Source organism: Gobio gobio (assembly GCF_949357685.1).
Source record: "Gobio gobio genome assembly, chromosome: 20".
In the NCBI taxonomy this organism is placed as follows: domain Eukaryota; kingdom Metazoa; phylum Chordata; class Actinopteri; order Cypriniformes; family Gobionidae; genus Gobio; species Gobio gobio.
The window spans coordinates 17,507,271-17,528,123 of NC_137113.1; the positions used below are offsets into that span (position 1 = coordinate 17,507,271).

The 20,853-nt window shown below is 37.3% G+C and overlaps 1 protein-coding gene across 7 annotated transcripts; it reads right to left on the reverse strand.

The window, feature by feature from the left end:
* Positions 1 to 85: 85 nt before the first annotated feature.
* Positions 86 to 20,707, reverse strand: aldh18a1 (aldehyde dehydrogenase 18 family, member A1). 7 transcript variants are annotated; one of them, XM_079846008.1, is made up of 20 exons: positions 20,430 to 20,707; positions 16,664 to 16,700; positions 16,332 to 16,586; positions 15,358 to 15,467; positions 11,424 to 11,575; positions 11,174 to 11,323; positions 10,610 to 10,714; positions 10,378 to 10,530; positions 9,787 to 9,877; positions 7,334 to 7,458; positions 7,060 to 7,204; positions 6,886 to 6,959; positions 6,641 to 6,740; positions 6,315 to 6,535; positions 5,894 to 6,031; positions 5,114 to 5,309; positions 4,903 to 5,024; positions 2,976 to 3,162; positions 2,628 to 2,723; positions 92 to 2,541 (listed from the first exon to the last, which is right to left on the reverse strand). In XM_079846008.1, exons 3-20 carry the CDS (start codon positions 16,433 to 16,435, stop codon positions 2,345 to 2,347), a joined length of 2,466 nt encoding a protein of 821 aa, XP_079702134.1. In that variant the 5' UTR covers positions 16,436 to 16,586; positions 16,664 to 16,700; positions 20,430 to 20,707; the 3' UTR covers positions 92 to 2,344. The 7 variants fall into 7 exon arrangements, with proteins under 7 accessions (XP_079702136.1, XP_079702134.1, XP_079702133.1 ...); XM_079846007.1 differs by having other exon boundaries at positions 10,372 to 10,530; XM_079846013.1 differs by lacking the exons at positions 16,664 to 16,700; positions 20,430 to 20,707 and adding an exon at positions 15,856 to 15,893 and having other exon boundaries at positions 16,005 to 16,465.
* Between the last annotated feature and the right edge of the window lie 146 nt (positions 20,708 to 20,853).

A 20,853-nucleotide genomic window follows, 5' to 3' on the forward strand; every position in this document is an offset into this window, starting at 1 on the left:
AGAGACAAAAGAAAATGATTAAGGAAACTGGGCTTGTTCTTTGAACTGAGTTATTAAGGAACAAAAAAATAGGGTATCTGAGGATGGGAGAGCAGAAGAATTTTATAAGATCACATGATGTCTAGCAGGCGCTTTGGGCCCTTGAAAGAGGCCCCATATTAGCAGCACATCATAGGGCAACGCAGACTCAAAAAGGAAAAGTCAAAGTGGCCTGGTCTTAGCCCCAAGCATGCAGCTCTCTCAGAACACAAAACAAAACCAAGTCCATATCTCAGCTCATGCATTTTTCATAAGGTATGGATACCGAGCCCTTTCAGAGATAAATATCAATTATTGAATTTTTTAATTAGAAGCCCATAATTGGCAAAGATACAAATGAATAAATAACTTTGACGATTAATTATACATTTGAAAAAATTAGGCTCTGCAGGGAGCGCGTTTGAGTCTCTAAAGATCAAGGAAACACAAGAAATATGAGTTTTCGCCTCAAGTAATGTTCAATTAAAGCTGTGCTGACTGTAAAGGTCCGATGGCTTGCCATGAGACCGGTTCTTTTAAATTTCACTTCCATATGCCCTAAACTCTCAAGTCAGACCTTGACATGTGATATGTCGTGTGCAGGTTGATATAATGCCAAATCAAGAATTATTTAGCAGTCATAATTTCAACAAAATTCACCTGAAATACAATTTAGGGTCAATTAGTAGCTCATGCAACTTTACAAAAAGTGATCCTATCATTTGAAATTCAGCATAAGAACCTTTGTATTGCATGTTAGTTATTATTATGCTGTCTTACAGCTGCACCTGTATTTTTGTCTCCTGTTTTGGCAGTAACATTCTCCTCATTTGAGCATTTTTTAACCTCTTTCATCCAAAACAGTCATTGATCACAGATCTTACACAGTAAAGTTGGAACACAATAACACATAAATGAGACTCTGTTTCTCTTCATCTCTGGATCTTTTTAGTTCCCGATGAAGGCTCATTGAGCGTAAACCACATATTTTGGAGAATAAAAAGAATTCGTAAGTCAAAAGGCACTGGCACTTTCATGGCAAGCCTTAGTCTTCTCGCAGTCTCTTCTATCCTAATAGCAACATAATTAATCCTCTGTAGTATTGTTTTCACTCTTCCATGTCCCACTTAGTGCTTGGCAAGTCTCTCTCTCCCTACAGAACAGCCTCTTGATGTTTCCCACACTGAACTGCACTTAAGAAAGATTATTAATCAAGTTCAAAATGGCCCGATACTTCTCGGCTTCCTCCCTAAATCCTTTTCCAAACATCTTTCAGGTACAAATTGAACTTTCAGGTCTTTATCAGAAGCATTGAATGCATCCAGAAGGTACACAATTTTGAAAGTACCAAAAAGAAATTTATTCTACATACAAAAATTGTGAACATCTTCAGAATACTCTTCTCACCCTAAGCATCACTATTTGGTGGAGCGTTACAACACTTTTAAATACACATAACACTGCCTTCTGTAGCTGTTCAGGACAAAGGCCGTCTGTCCCAGGTGAATTTTACAACAGTAACAGGGAAATTTCTACAGTTCTGCACATTATTCATAAAATAAAAAGCAATGAGCATAAAAAAAAGGAAAATGAAAGAAGTAATGAACAGGAAAGTTATGTTTTTCCTTTTCAATAAAAGCAACTGACACAGACAAAAGTAGTGTGAAAATAGCAGTTCTCTTTTGTTGTATATGACCAGCACTATGCCACATGAAAATGGTTCATTTTCAGTTAATAATACAGTTTTCTTATGTGATGTTGTATATGACAAGCACAATGCCACATGAAAAAGATTCTTTCCCTACTAAATTTGAAGTTGTGTACACAACATGTTGTAAATTAGAACAATAATTTTTAAAGCTTTTCATTAAATTGAATTGTGAAATTGCTATTGGATTTCACATATTAAATATGACAAATATAACATTGGCAGTTCAGGAGTCTCTCTTCATTAAGTCAGTACTGGGGTGGAATTGTCATTATTTTTGCCATGTTTCACTACTCAAAGAAACATAAAACAACGCACAGTTCGTAAAAACAAAAATTACAACATAAACAAGAAGACGGACCAAGGTTTTAAGCAAAAACCCTTACCCATCTGTGTGGCATGACCTTTCAACTGGTTCATTCTGAGAACAGGATACACTTGACTAAATGCTGAAATGAAGAGTCTTTTGCCCTTGAGACAGTCCAATTTATGGGACAATGGGAAATTAACCTCTAAACTAAAGGCTCTTAAATGTATGGGTTTACTGAAGAGAAGACATACAACACCTGAGGAGAGTCTTTAAATTAATTTTAAGAGGGTGAGTTTAACTTAAAGAATCTAGTTGGTGGTTCTGCGTCCAGGAAGAAGCTGCGCCACTGGAATATTCTCGTGCAGATACGTCATGCTGCCCTGCTCAGAGAAGTCTGCAGCTGTGTGGCCATCGCCCCGTAAGACCCACTTGGTAGTGAGAAGACCTTCCAACCCCACAGGCCCACGGGCATGAATACGGGCCGTGCTGATGCCAACCTCTGCACCTACAAAAGCACCACAGGGTCATTATGGGATTAAAAAGGAAATATTTAAATAATTAAGTGTTTGGCTGGGAAAAAAAGAGGCCTACCGAGACCAAAACGATATCCATCAGCAAACCGTGAACTGGCATTCCAGAAGACACAGGCACTATCCAGTTGCTGAAGAAACTGCTCTGCTGTGTCCTCTACAGAGAGCATATGAAAGATAAAAGATAATTAATTTTAAAAACGAGATGTCAATGCATGTATGGAAGCAGCAACAATCTTTCCACTAGATGGCAGTAAAGCACTGCTTTTTGTGTTCACAACACAATTTTTTTTATACTTTATTAACATTAAAAAGACTTGTAACTTTAATATTTACTCACTAAAGTGTCTAGATTTATAATACATGATTATACACCACTATAGGGCAGGTATACTATTTTCAGCCTTACCATTTTCTGTGACAATAACATCAGTGTGGGAACTGCCGTATTTATGAATGTGATCAACAGCTTCCTGCATACTGTCCACCACCTCGATACAGCATTCCAGATCCCCGTATTCAGTACGCAGAGATTTCACCTCTGATGGACTGAAGGTCAGATAGGATGCAAATTTGGGGCCAGCATGGATCTTCACCTACAGGGGTCAAATCATCAACAATTTAAAGAAAATGTATATATAAATGTTATAAATGTAGACTATAATTTTGTAATATGCATATATATATATTAAATAAACCTGACAAAAGATTTTTTTAAATGTACTATTGTTTTTGTAATTTGCTTCTTTGTTCTTTTATATAGCCTAACAAAAATAACTCATATCATATTAAATTTCTCATATTAGCCTATGCTCATATTGCCCACCTGCACATACCAGCGGATATACAATGTAGTCTTGATTTGGGTGGTCACTGCATTTGAAAGTTTAAAAGGGTTTTAAATCTTATAAATCAAGTAAAATGACTCAAATTAAAGTCAACTCTAATCATATAAAATGTAATTATCAAACGGCAAAATTGTGGCCAGTGAAAATGCTGAGTGGCTAGTAACTTTGGAAAACCACTAGCCACAGTGGCTGGTGAGCAAAAAAGTTAATGTAAAACCCTGGTAGCAGGTAAGAAAGATCACCTTTTTTAGCACCCCTATCCAAAAAGCACAACCAGTTTTATTAATAATGTTATCCTGAGTGAGAAGTGTTACCAGAATTTGTTTTAATTAAGGTGAAAAATAAAGGTTTTGGGTTTAATGTATTTTTGTTGATGTTGAAATGGATTTTAAAACATATGGTATCGAAAAAAGTATCGTTAGGAACCGGTATCGAAAGACTTTGAACAATACCCAGCCCTAATAATTAGTGATTTAAAAAGCTGTGTCGATGATACCGGTATTATCGGTGTCACACGTCAATTAACCGGTGGGAACATTTCCTCACTGTCACATCCCTAATATATATGAAAGACTATATAAGAAAAAATAGTGAGATATTATAGTGAGATGTACACTACCATTCAAAAGATTTTTTTTAAAGAAATTAATACTTAGTCAGCAATAACACATTAAATCGATCAAAAGTGATAGTAAACATTTATAATGTTATAAAATAATATATTTCAAATAAATGCTGTTGAACTTTCTATAAATAAAATGTGCATAAAAACTTTTTATCTGATAAGACATACACATAAACTATGATGGAAACACATTTGCCTAATAAATACCTTGATGAACAAAAAAAACCAACAACCTGAAACCCTGACGTCACTTTGCCTAAAAGAGGATGTGAGTGGTTAACTGGACTAACCAGCGGATCGACATAACACAGCATCTCAAATATTGTTTTAGTTTTTCTGAAATGCCTGAGCCAAAGTCTATCTGAGCCAGTCTACAGAACTCACATGATTGCTTTCACAAACATCAGGCATCTGAACGCTTTCCTGTAGCTCAAACAATAGCGCATGGTGCTAGCAATGCCATGGTCATGGGTTCGATTCCCAGGGAAAGCAAGAACTGACAAAATGTAAAATGTGTACCTTGAATGCAATGTAAGTCGCTTTGGATAAAAGCGTCTGCCAAATGCATAAATGTAAATGTAAATGTGAACACAAGATAGCATGACAGCGTTTATCGGATTTTGTCTGCACGCACTGAGGCACAAGTCATTTAGGATACAAGAGCTACAGTGGCTTCCGCGATTGCAGCAACATCCATTTCTATTACAGCTATTTAGCGCCAATTTCCCAGGAAGTGACGTTTTTGTTCTCTTGAACACATGGAATGGAAACAGTGCTTCGCAAATGTGTTATGTGATATTCCAATTTTGCGCTCAAATTAAATGAGCAACTGTGGATGGTAACATAGCTATTGACGGCCTTACATGTTCTGTTCTCAGCATGTCGATGATCTGATCAAACACTGGGGTTCTGAGAAGATCTCGATGTACCAACAGGGTTTCCATGGCATTACAGGCTGCAGGATAGTCACATTTGGAGTCTCGGACTAGAAAGATAAAACATAGCCAGTGTAATTTATACCGTTACAAAAAATAAACATAATTCACTCTAGTAAATTTTCATTGGCAGTCTTACTGATCTTGATGGCTTTGTCAATGCTGGCCTCATGGTCCACATAAACATGGCAGATCCCTTCACTATGGCCAAGAACAGGGATGCCCTTCGCTGCACGCTGAATATCTCTGACTAGCTGAGAGGAGCCACGGGGAATGATCAGATCAATCATCTTCTCCAGACGGCACAGATCCTCCACCTCTTCACGCGTGCTCACCTGCCACAATATATTATTCATGAATGACTAATATACATATATACACACACAAACACACTACTCAGAAGGTCAATAAATGTTTTTAATTAATACTAATATGCAGCAAGTATGCATTAACTTGTTCAAAAGTGACAGTAAAGACATTAATATTGTTACAAATGATTTCCATTTCAAATAAATGCTGTTCTTTTGAACCCTCTATTTATCAAAGAATCCTGAAAACTATGTATCACGGTTTCCACAAAAAAATAAAGCAGCACAACTGTTTTTCAACATTATTAATAAGAAATGTGACACTGAAGCCTGGAGTAATGCTGCTGAAAAATCAGCTGTGCCATCACAGGAATCAATTCATTTTAAAATATGTTATAATAGAAGACAGTATTTTTAATTGTAATATTATTTCAGAATATTTGTTTTTACTTTTTTTTTTTATTGAATAAATGCAGCCCTGGTGAGCTTGGGGAGAGACTTCTGTTGAAAACCAAAAAAAAGCGTACTAATCCCAAGCTTTTGAACAGTAGCATGTGTGTGTGTGTGTGTGTGTAAGGTGAAAATCTACAGTGCAAAAATGTTTAATTTACCAACTGTATGGCGTCTTTGACTCCATGTAGGGACAGGGCCTCCTGGGCGAGCTCATGCAGGATGCGATTTGTGTTGGCTGCCTCTTTGCCACCTTTCAACAAAAGAGCATTTCCACTTGCAATGGCTAAAGCAGAAACCTATTGAGGAAAAACAAAATTGAGAAATTTAGCAGATGTTTATAAAAAGTACACACACTGGTTTGTCAATCCCAATGGAGCAACCTGGAGCCTTGGTCAATCCAGTGACGGATTGAAGGATTGTCTACTGTCGGGTTTGAACCCACAACTTTTCTGTTTACAGCCCAGATCTATAAGCACCAGCCACTGGCCCAAATATAAACATGCTCACAAACAGAAAAACGAAAACAATAACCAAAACATAATATTATTTATGTATAGGCATGCATTTTGTGCACCTGACCTGAGGCAGGCAGTCTGGCCGTGACTCAAAGATGACCAGCAGTACTCCTATGGGGACAGTGATCTGCTCCAGCTCAAGGTTGTTTGCCACACGGGTCCTTCGCAGAACCCTGCCAACGCTGTCCTGAGAGGACACTGCGATCTGGCGCAAGCCGATGGACAAACTGTTCAGCTTTGATGATGACAAACTGAGTCGCTTCAGCAAGGCTGGAGAAAGACGACCTGTAACATCACAGATTAAAACTGACTGAACCTTTGTGATATGCAACTCCAAAGGGGGAAATCACATTGCACATGGTCTAGAGAGAAGCAATCACTTCCTGTTACCTATGCTGACAGCATGCTCCATGTCCTTTTTGTTGGCAGATAAGATCTCATCTTTCCTCTCAGTGAGAAGATCAGCCAATGCACAGATGATGTCACTTCTCTGTGGACAAACAGAGTGATGTAATACAGGTGCTGTCTACAGATGTTAAGATGAAAATAACCCAGGATATTTCATTTTAGTGCAATGATTCAATAGTTTCTGGAACATTGATTCCAGACAGTCTTGGTTTAAAAGTTTAGCTAACCTGCTCTGGTTCAAGGGAAGCAAGTGTCCTGCCAGCAGAGCGAGCCATTTCTGTCTGCTGCTCAACTGTGGGGCCTGTGGATGAAGAAAAGTGGCATTTGAGCACTTTTAACAGATAAGGGTAAATGAATCATGCCACACGAAAACTGATTAAGGAGAATGTGTGATAACTTACCAGCTGGCTTGACCTCTGAGAAGAAGGTTCCTAATTTCTTGCCCTCAACAATGTCAGTGATCACATGACCTGTGACTTTGGGGTGTGTACCATTAGCAATGACAACAGAAGTCCCACCTTGGAGAGCCCAGAGGGCAGCTTTCACCTAATGTTTGGTAGAAACATTAGTGACTGACAGTAAACTAATGAAACTAATAAAAGACTGTCAATTTCAGGAATTCATCCTAACAAAAGCTAAATTGTGTGTCTACAGATAACCTTACTGTAATAATACCTTAGCTTCCATTCCTCCAATGCCGACCCTGGACTTTGTGCCATAGGTTATGGAATGCTGGTCCCCAGGGTAAAATGTGTCCAGGAGCTTGGCATCATCTGACCCTGGAGGGCTGTCGTAAAGGCCTAGAGAAGTGGCAAAAAAATGAATGAGAGTAGAAAGATTTCACCCAAAAATTAAAACCTGCTATTATTTACTTGCATCAACAGCATGAAAAAGAGTGACTATCTTAGTTGTTAAAGTGTTGGCTTCATTTCATTGATCAAAATATTATCTTAATTGTTTTATATTATAGATAATATAAAAGTAATAATTGTTATTAGTTTGTGAAATATCTGTGATACATTTATTCCGAATTTATTTGAAAATAGATTTTTTTTTTGTAACTGCGTCTTTACAATCACTTTTGATGAATTTAATGCATCCTTGCTGAATAAAGATACTAAATCCTTTTTTTTTTAAATTTAATGTAAAAATGTATAGGCGTGCATTTTGTGCCTCTGACCTGATGTAGGCAGTCTGGCCATGACTTGTGAATGGCCGTGACTATACACACACACACAATAATAATTTTTATGGCAAAATCTCTAAAAAACTAACATAAATTGTTTTAAAGGCTACAAAAAAAATTATGTCAAGTATAAATAAATGGTTTTACATTTCGCGACTGTTATTAGATACTTTAAGTGAGCTTTTCAATGACGGCAAAGGTCAGCTAAATGTTAAAAAAAGCAGTAAACAAGTAAATATCAAATAGATACAGCTAAATTAAGAATACAGGATTAATTTAATATTGGCTAATAACAAGTATGGTACTGAATATGGTACTGATCTAAACTAGGCTTGCTACGATAGTTGGTGTTGCCGGTGTTCCCGGTGTTCAGACTCAACACCGGTTACATCACTTGCCCACCGTGTCACCGCCACACCGTCGTTTTGATTTTTTTATAGTGATAAAATAATTTAGTTCAGTTAGAGAACAGACAATAAAAATAAAAACTGAATGTGTGCTTAATAAAGCATGATCTGACCGTGAGTCTCGGCACCGGGAGGAGTCATTCATCAGTTTTCATTCATTAGAGAGTGAGGAGCTGACTGAGATGATCGCGGAAGATATGGTTTCAAAGCGAAACGTAAAAGCGCCTATTTAAAGGGTTAGTTCACCCAAAAATGAAAATTCTGTCATTAATTACTTACCCTCATGTCGTTCGACACCCGTAAGACCTCCGTTCATCTTCAGAACACAAATGAAGATATTTTAGTTGAAATCCGATGGCTCAGAAAGGCCTCCTTTGGCACAATGCACTTTACACTCTCAAGACCCATAAAAGGTACTAAAGACGTCGTTACAAAGTCCATCTCACTACAGTGGTTCTACAATAACTTTATGAAGCGACGAGAATAGTTTTTGTGCGCAAAAAAAACCTAAATAACAACTTATATAGTGATGGCCGATTTCAAAACACTGCATCATGAAGCTTCGAAGCGTTACGAATAGGTGAGTCGATTCAGCGGTTTGGATCGTCAAAGTCACGTGATTTCAGCAGTTTGGCGGTTTGACACGCGATCCGAATCATGATTTGACTCGCTGATTCATAACACTTTGAAGCTTCATGATGCGGTGTTTTGAAATCGGTCATCACTATACAAGTCGTTATTTAGTTTTTTTTGCGCACAAAAACTATTCTCGTCGCTTCATAAAGTTATCGTAGAATCACTGTAGTGAGATGGACTTTGTAACAACGTCTTTAGTACCTTTTATGGGTCTTGAGAGTGTATTTTAGATTTCAACTAAAATATCTTAATTTGTGTTCCGTCTTACGGGTGTCGAACGACATGAGGGTAAGTAATTAATGACAGAATTTTCATTTTTGGGTGAACTAACCCTTTAAGGGAGTTTGTCATTTGTTTTGTTGTGTTTTTCATTAAAAATAATAGGCTAATGAACCCACAATTCAAGCAACCCGCAGCCGAATTGGCGCTAATTCAAAACCAAAAGTAAAATGTGCACAGCCGCACAGAGCGCACATTTACGGAGGAACTGTCATTCATTCATGGCGTGCGTCTCAAACAGGGCACTGATCAGGACATAACTCAATGCCTGATCAGTGCCCTGACCTCTGAACTAGGGAGCTGATTTAGACGCACCCATGGCCTCACAGAGCACGCATTTACGGACACACTGTCATTCATTCATGGCCTCACAGAGCGCGCATTTACAGACGAGCTGTCATTCACAGTGCTTGTGCACTGGCTCATTTCAGTTCAGTTTTCAGTTGCGTTATGAAAGCCCGAGCGGCCGTGTGCATGTTACTTTCGGTTAGATATAATTAGTGATTTAAAAGCCAAGTTGGTGATACTGGTATTACCGGTGTTGTCACACGTCAATTAACCGGTGAGAAAATGTCCTCACCGTCACATCCCTAATCTAAACATTCAATATGAAATCTCACCCTCTACATCAGAGAGAGCGATGAGAAGATCGGCCCTCATCTCCACGGCAAGCCGCGCTGCAAGACTATCGTTATCCTTGATGCTGATAACCTGCAGAATAAAAAAAGAGAAATACAGTGTGAAAAGAAAATTAGAGAAAATAGCCAGTGTGTTTTAAAACCCCTCAAAAAAAGGCATCATCTCTATATTTCAAGCTCCGATGAGCATTTATCACTAAACTATGACATTAAAATGGGTGTGATGAACAGTGACTCTGTCTAGACTATGAAAAGGCAGAATTCCACATTAAACCACATTTGAAGCCGCAGCCAGTGCATGATAGAGCAAGTGTAGATGAGCCCAGAGAGTAAGCGACAGTACTGTGAATGAAGTAATGCGAGTTCCTTTCCCGTTTCTACAGGAATGGAAAAACCCTCAGGCTGCAACAGTGCAGAAGACAAAGATCAAGCCTCTGCATAGCTCCCAGCATGCATCTGTAAAGCCCCCGCCCAGCATGCAGTTCCAAAAGGAAGAGGATGGGTGGCAAGGCTGCTGGGCAGACTCTCTCTCTCTCTCTCTCCCTATTCCTTTTGCTCTGTACCCACATTTACCCCCTGTAGGTCACTGTTGGGTTCTGGGGGAGGCACCACAGCATCGTTGGTGTTGATAATGGGAACGATGTTCATACGCAGCAGCTCGTGTAGGGTGCTGTTCAAGTTCCGTCTTTTCTGGTCGTCGTGAAAGTCCAGATTTGTTACCAGGATCTGAAGCAACAAAAAAAAAGTATTAAAACAACGGTGTATTTTGTAGCTTCATAATGCATATGCGAGTGTGTGTATGTACCTGGGCCGTACAGGTGCTGTACTGAGTGAACATTGCTTCATACAGAGCCATAAGCCCACTTTGTCCCGCAGCGGCACACGCTCTCGCCTCAAGAACCGGCATTGCCTGACATAGAAAAAGTCTTAATGTTAACTTCTTAAAGTTAAAAGGATCGTTCACCCAGCTCAAACATGATCGTCTGACGTACGAGAACCAATGAGGTTTGTTCTATTTATGTGCTATGATGATCAATGTTTATATGTGAATCAAAGCTTAAACTAAATCATCATACAAAATAACTGTCTCTTCAGGAGCCTTGAATTAAACCACTCAATTCATATGGATCTCTTTTATGATCTCTTTATGAATGTTTTGAAGAGTCAAAGTTTTGGGTGAATGGACTTACAATTCGATTTTTCAATTAAAAATATCTTAATTTGCGTTTAAAAGATCTTCTCATTTGGAATCACATGAGGGTGAGTAATTGGAACTGTATGTTTATTTTTGGATGAACAATCCATTTAACGTAACATTGTATTTTTGTTTAAAGCATTTTCATTTGTCACCAAATTTGTATGTCCTCACCATATCTTTGAGCTGATTCTGGCCTGAATGCAAGGCTTGTCTGACGCTCTGTGAGAGAAGAATTTCGTGCCTCAGCCTTTGTTTTCCAAATGCTACAGCGCCACTGGTCACGATCATCATCTCTCTACCCTGATTCTGAAGCACGGCCACCTTAAACAATCAAGATTCAGAGTGTGTCAACAATGAAATATAGCATCACACCTTGTTAGTAAAATGTGTTACATCATATATTTATTTGCTCATGCTTTACCTGTTCTACTATTGAAGCAAGTCGGCCCAAAGCGAGGCCGCACTCGTCGCCCCGTGTTACGACGGCACTCCCCAACTTGACAACGATTCTTTTGGCCTGGCGCAGCTCACTGCGGTGGGCAAATGACTTACCGTGCGCCCGTGCCAATGGCACTGTAAAAAAAGGAACATTACTCCACTGACGCACAGTATGGAGTGTAGGAAATGGGAAGGAAGAGGGATCTGCATGGGAGAGAGAGCCAGGAAAGCACCCAATGAGGAGCCATGCCATGCAGGAAAGCCGTGAGTGCATAGATGGATTGTGTTAGCGTGTATTCGATTGTATCACAGATGAATGTCAGAATAATGGGGAAATAGTAAGAGACAAGCAAAGAAAACAGGAAGTATGAAGTGCATGTCCATAATGTAACAAATGGCATTGTATACTATGAATACAGTTGGCTCTGTGACAAATCGCTTATTTTCCTCTATTCCGTCTGCTAAATGCATAAATGTAAACAAATAAACACTATGCTGCTCTCCCTACACAACTGATTTAAATACAGTATAAAGTCATTATTGACTATATTTACTAATCAAATGTCCCTTGTCTTGAAATACAAAATTCATCAATGCATGTTTTCATAATATATAAAATGTTTCTCTGTTTCTTTATAGCTGGAAAATCTTTAGAAAACTAAAATAAATTAGGCTAAGTTTTTTTGAGCTGTATATAGACATTATAACCCTCATCATCAAAGTGAAAATAACATTTTAAAACATTCTGGAGGATTATTAAACATCAAAAAACTAGAATAACAGGGTTGGAAAAGTCATCAGTCCCTGATTTAATACTTCATAGAGCCACCTTTTGCTTTTATTACAGCCATTAAACTTTTCGGATATGTCTTTACTAGCTTTGCACAGGAAATATTTGCCCATTCTTTCTTCCTACCCTTTAGCGGTGTGTTTAGGATCACAGTCGTGTTGGAAGATGAATGACCTGCCCATCTTCAGCTGTCTAGCAGAGGGACACAGGTTTTCTTAAAAAAAAAAAGCACCTTTTGCAAGATGGCATCTGAGTCTTCCAGGTGTGTTTTTGTATAGCGCAAATGAGACAGCGTGGCACTTTTTCAAGAGGGCAGCTTCTTTCTTTCAGCGTTATGTTTGGCGAAAAGCAAACACAGCACACCACCCACAACACACCATAGCTACTTTGAAGCATGGTGGTGGCAGCATGATGTTGTGGGGGTGATTCTCTTCAGCGGGGACTGGGCGATTAGTCAGGATTGATGGGAATATGGATGCTGCCAAGTACATCCAAATTTCTGCGCCCCTCTGCTAGACAGCTGAAGATGGGCAGGTCATTCACCTACCAACATGAACATACTGCCAAAGGAACAACGTAATGGCTAGGAAGGTTAATGTCCTTGAGTGGCCGTGACTTAAATCTGATAGAAAATCTGTGGATGGACTTGAAGAGAGCAGTCCATTGCTGCTCAACACAGATTTTGAACTTGAACCTGAACTTGAGCAATTCTGCAAGGATGAATGGGCAAATATTACCCAATCTAGGTGTGCAAAGCTAGTAAAGACATTTCCAAAAAGTTTAATGGCTGTAATTAAAGCAAAAGGTGGCTCTATGAAGTATTAAATCAGGGACTGATGACATATCCAACCCTGTTATTCTAGTTTTTAAATTTGTACTAATTCTCCAGAATGTTTTAAAATGTAATTTTTACTTTGATGATAAGGGTTATAATAATGACTGTACAACTCAAAAACGTTAGACTTAATTTATTTTATAGGTATTATAAATATTTCATTGTTAAAAAATGTTTAATGTTGGCCAATTTACTATTTTGACTAAAAACAGTGATTCTGAAATCATACTCTTTACATCAAATAGAGCAAAGAATAAAAGTAATTGAAAACAAATGTAGGCCCCTATGGGACTCCAGAAAATTAAACAAAACGGGAAATCAATATTGACTATATTTACTTATTAAATATCCCTGGTCTTACTATACAAAATTCATCAATGCTCTCATTAGGTTCTCATGATCTATATAATAATCCTAATCTAGAATGTATTAACTTTCTCTGCTTCTCTTCTGCTGATGTAAACAAAGGCTCATGGGCAGGGAAAATAATAATAACCAATAACATCAGTCTAACTTTCATGACCCAAACAACTTTTAATTAATACATTTAAGTCCTGCCTTACATTAATTCCAGCTGCAAATAATTTTTAACTCTTAAATTCATATTTACAGAGAGAAAAATAAAATAAAAATGTAATGCTTTTTAATAACTTCATAATCTACACTTTACTTTATATGATCTGTACAAAGCATAACAATAGAGCTCCGGAGGTTGACGTCACGCAGCCTAAACTCCGCCATTTTGGCAGGCAATCAGGGGAGCGCTAGAGCGGCTGTAGCATTGGTATGTATAAATTAATTTAAAACCAGACTGTTTAAACCCTACTATTTCAACATGATGGACAGCTGATGTCCGCTAGGATGCCAGAACAGGCGGGGGAAAGCAAAGGGGAAATCATTTTATCATAGTAAGTTGTTGAAATGCCGTGAATTTCAGTTTATTCTTCATTCTTAACTACTTTTGCCGCACGTAACTAATGATAAAATTAAATTCCCACTTAAATTTTATATTTAATCATGAATAACATAAGTTCTTTTATATATAAATAACATTCAGAAACTGTAGGCTACTTTAAACGAAATTAAGGATCAATAAATAAAAACTGAAAAAAAAAAAAAATAAGAAATGCCATTTATGATTATGACTGATTTTATTTATTTGAAACGAAATTAAGGATCAATAAATAAACACTGAAGTAAAAAAATAAGAAATTGCATTTATTGATTCTGACTGATTTTATTTATTTGAAACGAAATTTATTTATTTGAAACGAAAATTAATTTGGTTGTGCTGTCGAACGAAATTAAGAATCAATAAATGAACACTGAAGCAAAAAAATAAGAAATTGCATTTATTGATTCTGACTGATTTTATTTATTTGAAACGAAATTAAGGATCAATAAATAAATACTGAAACAAAAAATAAGTACCATATTTATTGATTATGATTTTATTTGACATGCACAACAGTAGTGCATAAGTTGTAACTTAGTGTCCATTTACGTCAAAACTAGGCTAGTTGTAACTTGTGCACAGCTGGCGCAACAGGTGTCATGACAGGAATGCTATCTGTTCTTTTATCGATACAGGTGAAAAGCACCCCGGGGGCATTATAGGGATCTGTTATGTTTAATCTATTGAGTTTTGCTAGTCTATGTACAAGAGTATATGTCTTTTGAATTAAAGTGTGCAGTGAACTCCGTTGCCTTGAAACTCATGCTGGCGCCGGCTGTTCCTGCCTGCCAAAATGGCGTCGTAAACTGAATGGATCACGTGACCTCCGGAGCTCTATAGCTGACATCAAGCTACATTAACAATAACTAATCTCAGTAGAGTCACAAAAGTTATCTTGAATCAAAGTTAAAGCAATCAAATGAACTGAAGTGAACAGAAATCTGGCACAAGTCATTCACAAAGCTGTGAGCTTGTAAAGTACAGCGTCCACCAAAGCCATGCCAAATTCTTTCCGAAAGAAAATAACATAGTAAAAGTTGCCACATCAGCAAAGCCAGACAGCACAACCAAACGCTGACAGGACAGAACTCAAAGAAGAGCACCGACCCAGTGAATGAGACAGACAGACATGCTGTAATTTAGGAGCAAGGTCACGAATGATAACTACTTGCATCTCCATATTTTAATTATTGACTGATTTTATTAAATAAGAAACAAGTACTGATATACTGAACAGTACAGTCAGTCAGTTTTGCAAAACTGTTCTTTATTTTACACTACATATTTTCATTTCTTTAAAGAGGTACAAAGTACATAAATAATACATAAGTACTTACTTTTGCCTTGTGAAGCAGCTCTTCTGAAGGTTTGCAGAGCATTTGGTCTAGCCAAAAGCAGAGAACAGGACAACATCCTCTGGAGATACATGGTGACCTGATCTGTACAACTAAAATAAAACACAGAAATGTATATTTCAGATGATAGATTTACTACGAGTTCCCCACATAAATTAATTATTTGAGCTATTATTTGATCATAATTTCTTAAACCGAGTATAATGTAAACAAAAGCTTGATCTATAACACGAATCCAACACCCAACTGACCAAGTACATTCAATTCAAATTCAAAGACAAGTGCATCACTGTGAAGGAAAGTAGTTACCAGGGTTTGGTGTTTATATTATATTAATACGACATTGAATACGTTTTGAGTGCATTTACTGTAAGATCCAAATGCTGTCTACAATAATATTCAACAATATTTTAAAAAACGAGGTTCAGGAAACCTATACATTAATAATCAATATAATTCATAAACACAATCAATACATACATTAAAGAACAAGACGTCTTATTTCTTCTGTAAACTTTCTTTGGAGACACGTTGGGTGATGCAAGAAAGAAGAATAAATGGCCCAGCATGACATTTCTAATGTAAAGTGAACGTGTAATTGCTTAATGTGTAAATATTATCTTACATACCTTAATCGGCTAACTAAATATAATTTATTCAGTTCAAGTTCACTGCCACTGCTGCTCTTCAGTGCCACATCAACTCGATCAACTCTCAGCGGCTGCTCTCATGGATTCAGCCATGTTTGTTGACGTTCATCATCCACGTATATACGCAACGAGCGTACGTACTAAGCTTTACGCCGCTAACGTTGCGATTCACAAAAATATTTACGTTCACTTGGATACGCCGCTTAACTAACATACACAATCTTCGTAAAACTTTACTCTTTATCTTGAATAATAATTAAAATAATGATAAACTTCTTACATTTCAATAAAGGTCAGAATATGTACCATGCAGTACTTTTGTCGGTATCGCAACCACAATGGCAAAAGTTGTTATACAGGCCATGGGTTTGAATCTCAATCTCCAGCACTAGAGGGCGGCATGTAAACATCAGGATACACTTATCTCAGACGGGTCATCTCATCTGCATTCCAAGGGTCGGACATGGACAATGGACCATTCTTAATGCTGATATTTTGCATAGTTGTCTTAGGTCTTTAGTGGGTTGGTGACCCAGTTCTTCCTCCAGCACGTCTACTAAGCTATAACAGCAAAACATGAATGAATCTTTAAAGGGATATCACCCAAAAATGAAAATTCTGTCACCATTTCTACTCACCCTCATGTTGTTCCAAACCTGTATGAGTTTCTTTATTCTGTTGAACACAAAAGAAGAATCTGTCAGTGTCTAAAAAAGTCTAACTGCTCACTAAAAACAGTTAGGCCTATTTATTTAATTTTGGACACTGTATGGCATTTATGTTACCTGTATTAACAGCTCTGGAACTTTTGAAGATTAATGTAGACTTTCATATGCTCTGGTCAATGCAATTCAACTTTATTAATTATAGCTTATTTATACAATAGCAACAAAACAAAAAAAGGATATAAATAAATAGCTAGTGAGGTATTGAGAATGATCTTATTGGAGTTAATTTGGATATTTGTATCTTTTTAAATTTTGATAATTGTATAAAAATTTCAGTAATTTTATCAAAAGTATGGATTTTTTAAAGTACAAATAAACTAAAACCATAATCATTCAATACATTTTCACATAATTAGTTTAATCCACTCCTAAAATGGATATTAGACTAGGATGCAAAATGATATGTGACTCAGATTTTTTTTATTTTTATCAAAACACAGAAAACAGTGTATCTAAAAATGTCAAATCTATGAAATAATTACTTTGTTTTTATTGTTTGAAACAATAAAACCTTTGTCTGAAACATTCCCATAGAGAAAGAGAAATGTGAAAATTAGAGAAACATGAAAAAAAAAAAACGTTATAAATATTAATCATATCAATAAATTGGTGTTAAAAAAAATGTGCATAACAGGAATGATGGCCTCATGTAATCTATTCATTATGTACTCATGACTCTGCAAGCAATTTAAAAGATTACGTCATCAACAAGGACACCTTAAACAACACAATCCAGATGTTCGGACAGGTTTTATTTATTTTCCACATTCCACAGTCTCTTAGTTAAAAGCTCTGATCCTGTGACTAATTCTGAGACAAGTACCAGAGTGAAACACCTGGCACAACTCGTGTCAGTTTAGACAGAAATCATATCTTCTACTATGAAAACCAGGGGCCAGCTGCATTAACTAAGTCACTATGTTAAGACTGTGTCTGAATAACTAGTAATCCGTCTTACATTTCCAATACCTTTTTATGTAACTTGTGACTTAAAAAAATTATGACCAGTCTTGAATAAATAAATTAGATGACAAAATTTTAATCCTATATTTTTTTGCAACTGTACACTGACTTAGAAGGCAGGATAGTATCATGTTTTTTTTTCCATTAATGCAGTTGTAGAAGTGAATCGATAGAAGAATTTGTAGAGTGGGGAATAATGGGCCATGCATGCTTAGCCTAAAAAATGCAAAAGCACTGAACAGCTCCTTAATGTCTGACTAAACTAGTTTAAAACCTATTTCAGAGGGTGCCACTCACAACACACAGAAAGAATCTCATTCACAATATAGTTTCATCATCATCAAATTATGCACTCTTTTATCTAAATCAAATGAGAATAACATCCGCACTGAATGTTCTTTAAATAGACTTCATATGTGCTGCCGGAGCAACAGGAACATCTGCATTTTTTCCTCATTCTGGGAGAAATGCTTATAGAGTTTTGTTCCATTTTTTATTATTATGAAACACTGCTGTTCTGCAGCATTTGTGATGAGCTCAAAATTAATGTATTAATTGAAAATCAATATGACGGGGGACATACTTATTGTCCAAGTTGTGTACCACAAATGTCCTTTTTAATGTGTAGCAGCAGGAAACCTTTTTGAAGGGAAGAGAGTTTCACCATGTGGGAAGCAGATGGTTGACATCATTGCCAAACAGCCATTATAGTGAGATTGCTGGATCTGAATCACTATTTGCAAAGTTTACAAAGTTTTCAGTTTACTTTTTGAAGATCAGCTAGTGCCATTAGTTCTTTTGGGGGTTCATTTAAAAATACTTTGTCAGTAACACTTCAAATCATGGCATGAAATGAAATACAGAGATCTGTGCAGAATTGGTTGGTTATACTTTTGACCCCAACACTTATTTACAATCATTTATATAGTGTCTTAGAAATTATCAATGTATGAGAAACTCCCTATTATTCAAGCTCTTTGGGAGCCCATAACAATAGGTGGTGTGGTCAGACAATGACTGAAATGCACAGGTTTTTTTTTATTTTTTATGGGAAGGTCACAGACAAAGTTTATGATGTCCTCCTCCTCAGTAACATAGTTCAGTCTTTGTATACCATATCCTGAGGATGCAAGGTGATTAATAGGCCCTCCTTTTCAAAAGTTTCCTATGAACACATCTGCTATTTTTTCTCCTATCAGATATTTCATTCCAATTACATTTTTCCAAAAAAAACAAACAAACAAAAAAAAGTCACATGGAAACCAGATGAGACACTTGATTATGTTGTTACCATCCAAATACAGGGGATATAAACATACACCAGGAAACAGCTTTCTGAGGTTTAATTGAAAGAATATGCTGTTTAAGTCTGTTTCTGGGCCCCATGCAGGAAGTCATTCAGACGATGCATTTTCTTTTGAGGAAAGTCGTATAGAGACTGAACTTTCAAAAGTTATGTATTATGCATTTGGTATATCACAGAGGACCCTTCTGTGTTCTAAATTTAAAAGGGCAACTAGTTTCCACTTAGAGTGACCACGTTCCAATGCATATCCACTGTTGAGGAATTGCCTCAAAGACTTTTATTGTTCTAAACATATTCTAAATATTTCACGCTAATTTTAAACACAAACTTAAAGCTGCATATTAAAGGGATAGTTCACCCAATAATGAAAATTCTGTCATTAAATACTCACACTCATGTTGGTCCAACCTTTGTTCATCTTCGGAGCACAAATTAAGATATTTTTGATGAAAACCAAGAGCTCTCTGACCCCACCATAGATAGCAATTTAATTGCCACTTTCAAGGTCCAGAAAGATAATAAAAACATTGATAAAATAGTCCATGTGACGACAGTGGTTCAACCTTAAAGGGGGGGTGAAATGCTGTTTCATGCATACTGAGATTTTTACACTGTTAAAGACTTGGATTCTCATGCTAAACATGGACAAAGTTTCAAAAAAAAAAGTTGACATTTAATGGAGTATTTCTGTGCCAAAAATGCTCCTTTCGGTTTCTCATAAGTTTCAGAACGTTTTTTTTCGAGTATGGGTATATGTGACGTCAGATGGGGCGGAATGTCCTTGTACGGGCCATACGGGCTCTTCTCCCGGAAGGGCGCGCGAGCGTCTAGAACGAGAGAGCAAAAATGTACGCCCATTATAGCGCTGTGCTCGGCTTTAGGGAAGCCGGCTGCGCTGCAGTCATAGGAAGTCACGAAATCAACAATGTCAACAAAGATGTGTGTTTTTGGTTGTCCGGGAAACCCAAGACAACCCTGTACAGCTTCCCAAAGAACCCAGTGTTAATGGGATCCCTGCATTTCGGCGACAATCGTTTTATAAACAAGGCCCAGTTCAACTCCGGATCTGTAGCTCGTCTAATGCTGAAAGAAGGAACGGTTCCAGCGATTAAGGTTGGAAGCAGGCGGTGAGTAAAACTGCTTCAAATGTCTTAGTGTTGTTAGCTATTGACTCGTTCATTTAAATGCGCTAATATTGCATTGTTTTTCTATGTAAACACGCTAGTCTGACTTGCAAAACCGTTCCGCTTGCTACTGCTAACATTAAATCGCATACAATAGTCCATAAATCAAATGATGTCCTCATATACCATGAGTAAACACACCCCAAAAAAGTTGTAAAAGTCGCGCATGAAAAACCCACTATAAGCAGGTACCATTATAAGTTATACGTTTTATAGTACATACCATAGAGACGTCTTGCTGTAGTCGTCGTTGCTGCTTCTCCTGTTCAATTTCAGCCTCTAGATCTGATTCTGGATCGTACGGTTAAATCCGATTGATCTTCATGGTGTTACATGTATGCCCTGTCTTGTGTTTTGATTAAGATTCTGTTTCTCCCCAGTTTGGTTAGTCATGTCTGTCACCTGTGTCTCGTCCATCACCTGCACCTCGTTATCCTCATTTGCTCTGTGTATGTAAACCCTCAGTTTGCCCTCTGTGTTTGTCGGTTCTCGTTCATGTTTGACGTGTCTAAGTGTGTTCCTGAGTTTTATCATTTAAAGTTCCTGTTTCCTGTTCTCCTCTCCAGGATTCTTTAGCTCCGCCCACACGATACGCCTCCAGCCTTTCGGAGATATGAAGGATGCAGTACTACTCTATAAGCACTCAA